The sequence below is a fragment of the Octopus bimaculoides genome, chromosome 7 (genome assembly GCF_001194135.2).
Source record: "Octopus bimaculoides isolate UCB-OBI-ISO-001 chromosome 7, ASM119413v2, whole genome shotgun sequence".
NCBI classification, from domain to species: domain Eukaryota; kingdom Metazoa; phylum Mollusca; class Cephalopoda; order Octopoda; family Octopodidae; genus Octopus; species Octopus bimaculoides.
The window spans coordinates 354,383-356,419 of NC_068987.1; the positions used below are offsets into that span (position 1 = coordinate 354,383).

General features: G+C 37.9%; 1 protein-coding gene across 1 annotated transcript in view; it reads right to left on the minus strand.

Annotated features, from left to right (window-relative positions):
- Positions 1-6: 6 nt before the first annotated feature.
- The window catches only part of LOC106872240 (uncharacterized), a 6,605-nt gene continuing 4,574 nt past the window's right edge, over positions 7-2,037 (minus strand). The window contains exon 2 of the mRNA XM_014919150.2: positions 7-981. Within this exon, the coding sequence (XP_014774636.1) occupies positions 122-981 (860 nt within the window). The 3' untranslated portion in view covers positions 7-121. The remainder of the gene's footprint in view (positions 982-2,037) is intronic.

Consider the following 2,037-nt stretch of genomic DNA (forward strand, 5'->3'; position numbering starts at 1 on the left):
GAGAGAGAGAGAGAGAGAGAGAGAGAGAGAGAGAGAGAGAGAGAGAGAGCAGGCATCATATTGTTTCTTTCTCATCTATCCTCTCCATTTTATTCCTCATTAATCAAATCAATAGAAAAGTTCAGACGACAGAGCTCTCTACAAAATTAGAGATCGATACTTTGACATCTTTGTCATCATGTTTATCAATGCTTAAGTCCTTCAGTAAATCAAGCGGCATTTCGACGCCATCTTGTTGTTGGTCGGTGAAATTATCATAGTTTGTTTCATCATATTCCATGCTCTGACGGATCCTACGTTGGTAATGGTGCACATATTTACGGCTAAATGCCATAGCAGCTTCCAAATTAGATTCATTGCTTTCTGTGACATTCTCATAATGCTGAAGTTTAAAATAAACGCCGGTTTTTATTGGAATATCAATCAAATGATGTTTATCGAGACCGATACTACAAGCAACCATCGTTTCTATCTCCTCCACTTTCTCCAACGTCAACAAATCTGTGAACTTGACATTTCTTACCGGAGAAGTACCGTAGATAAGTCGCACTTTTAGTGGGAATTCAAATTCTCTACAAAACTCATTGATACGATAAACAACATGGCGTCCAGTCTTTCCTTGTTCGTAAAATGTGTAAAACCTGCCTTCAGCCGACAGCGGTATGTAGACGACTTCTTTGTGTGAATCCAAACATTTCAGATATTTCTTTTCTGTTAAAGTGTATTTTATTTTTGTCTTTTTAAAGAAACCCGTTTCAGCTTCAGTTTCCCATTTGGCCGTGAAGATACTGTCGATAGTGAGAGTTGAACCTGCCTTCACACCCTTTTGGATGTATTTGCAGTTGCTGTTATCCTTCTTTACAATGCTCATACCAATCAGCGGTGTACAGGTGAAGAATTTTCTTGGCATAACTTCGGTAATCTCGGCTATGCTAACGTAATGGCTGATCTGGTCGTTGGCTGGAATTATTTCAAATAAACCTGCCAGAAAGAATAAAAGACAAAGTTTACATTTAATAAGGTTTTGTGTTTCAGCTAAAAAAAAAAAAAAATGAACGAAAGCGTAAAAGACATACTACAACCTCACGGATTTGTCTACAGACCAAACATTTATCCGGCAAAACACAACCAGCATCTTACTAAACACATTTGCAATAAAAAAAAACGAAAGCTCAAACAACACAGATTCTAACCCCCTCCCCCGATCCAATTCTAAAACCCACTCAACGCAAATTCTATGCCTTTGTTAGCTTTCGCAACTCGTGCCTTGAAATCGATCGTTATTTTTGAAACATTTTCGTACCTCGCGTTACCATCTGGTATTCAGCACAGTTTCTTCAGATAGACCAAAGCATGAAAAATGTCCAAACACCACGCAATACATACAACACTTAAACGCATAAAACCTTTTGATATAACACAGACGAAACACAAACACAACTCATAATACAACCACGTGACTCGACACAATCAGAATAAAGGCGGCGTGCCGGCAGAATAAGGCCGACCGTCAATATTCTTAAATCCCCCCCCCCCGGTCAGAATGTCTTTCACAAAAGATCTGCCGAAAGAGAGCTGACATGGGATTAATCAAAGCAAAAAGTACGGTATTGTTTGAGGGAAATTCCTATACTATTTCTAGCAGGTTCAGTGGCCACCTAAAGACTTCTTTGTTGATTCTTCAAATAAAGTTGTACTGAAAGACAGGCTATAAATGTCATCGATTTGCCCTGATCCACCGACCTTCAGGCGCCTTGTCAACTAAAGCATTGAAATTGAATATGGTGGAAAAAATGTTGTTTTGGTGAATGTTCAATGAACCAAATACATATACTTAAACATACATACATAAACACACACACATATTTGTGTGTGGTGTACATTATTTACATACCTAATCTTACACACATATACACACACATGTGTATCTATCTATCTATCTATCTATCTATTTATATATACACACATATATATATGAATACATACATACATACACACACACACACACACACACACACACACACACACACACACACA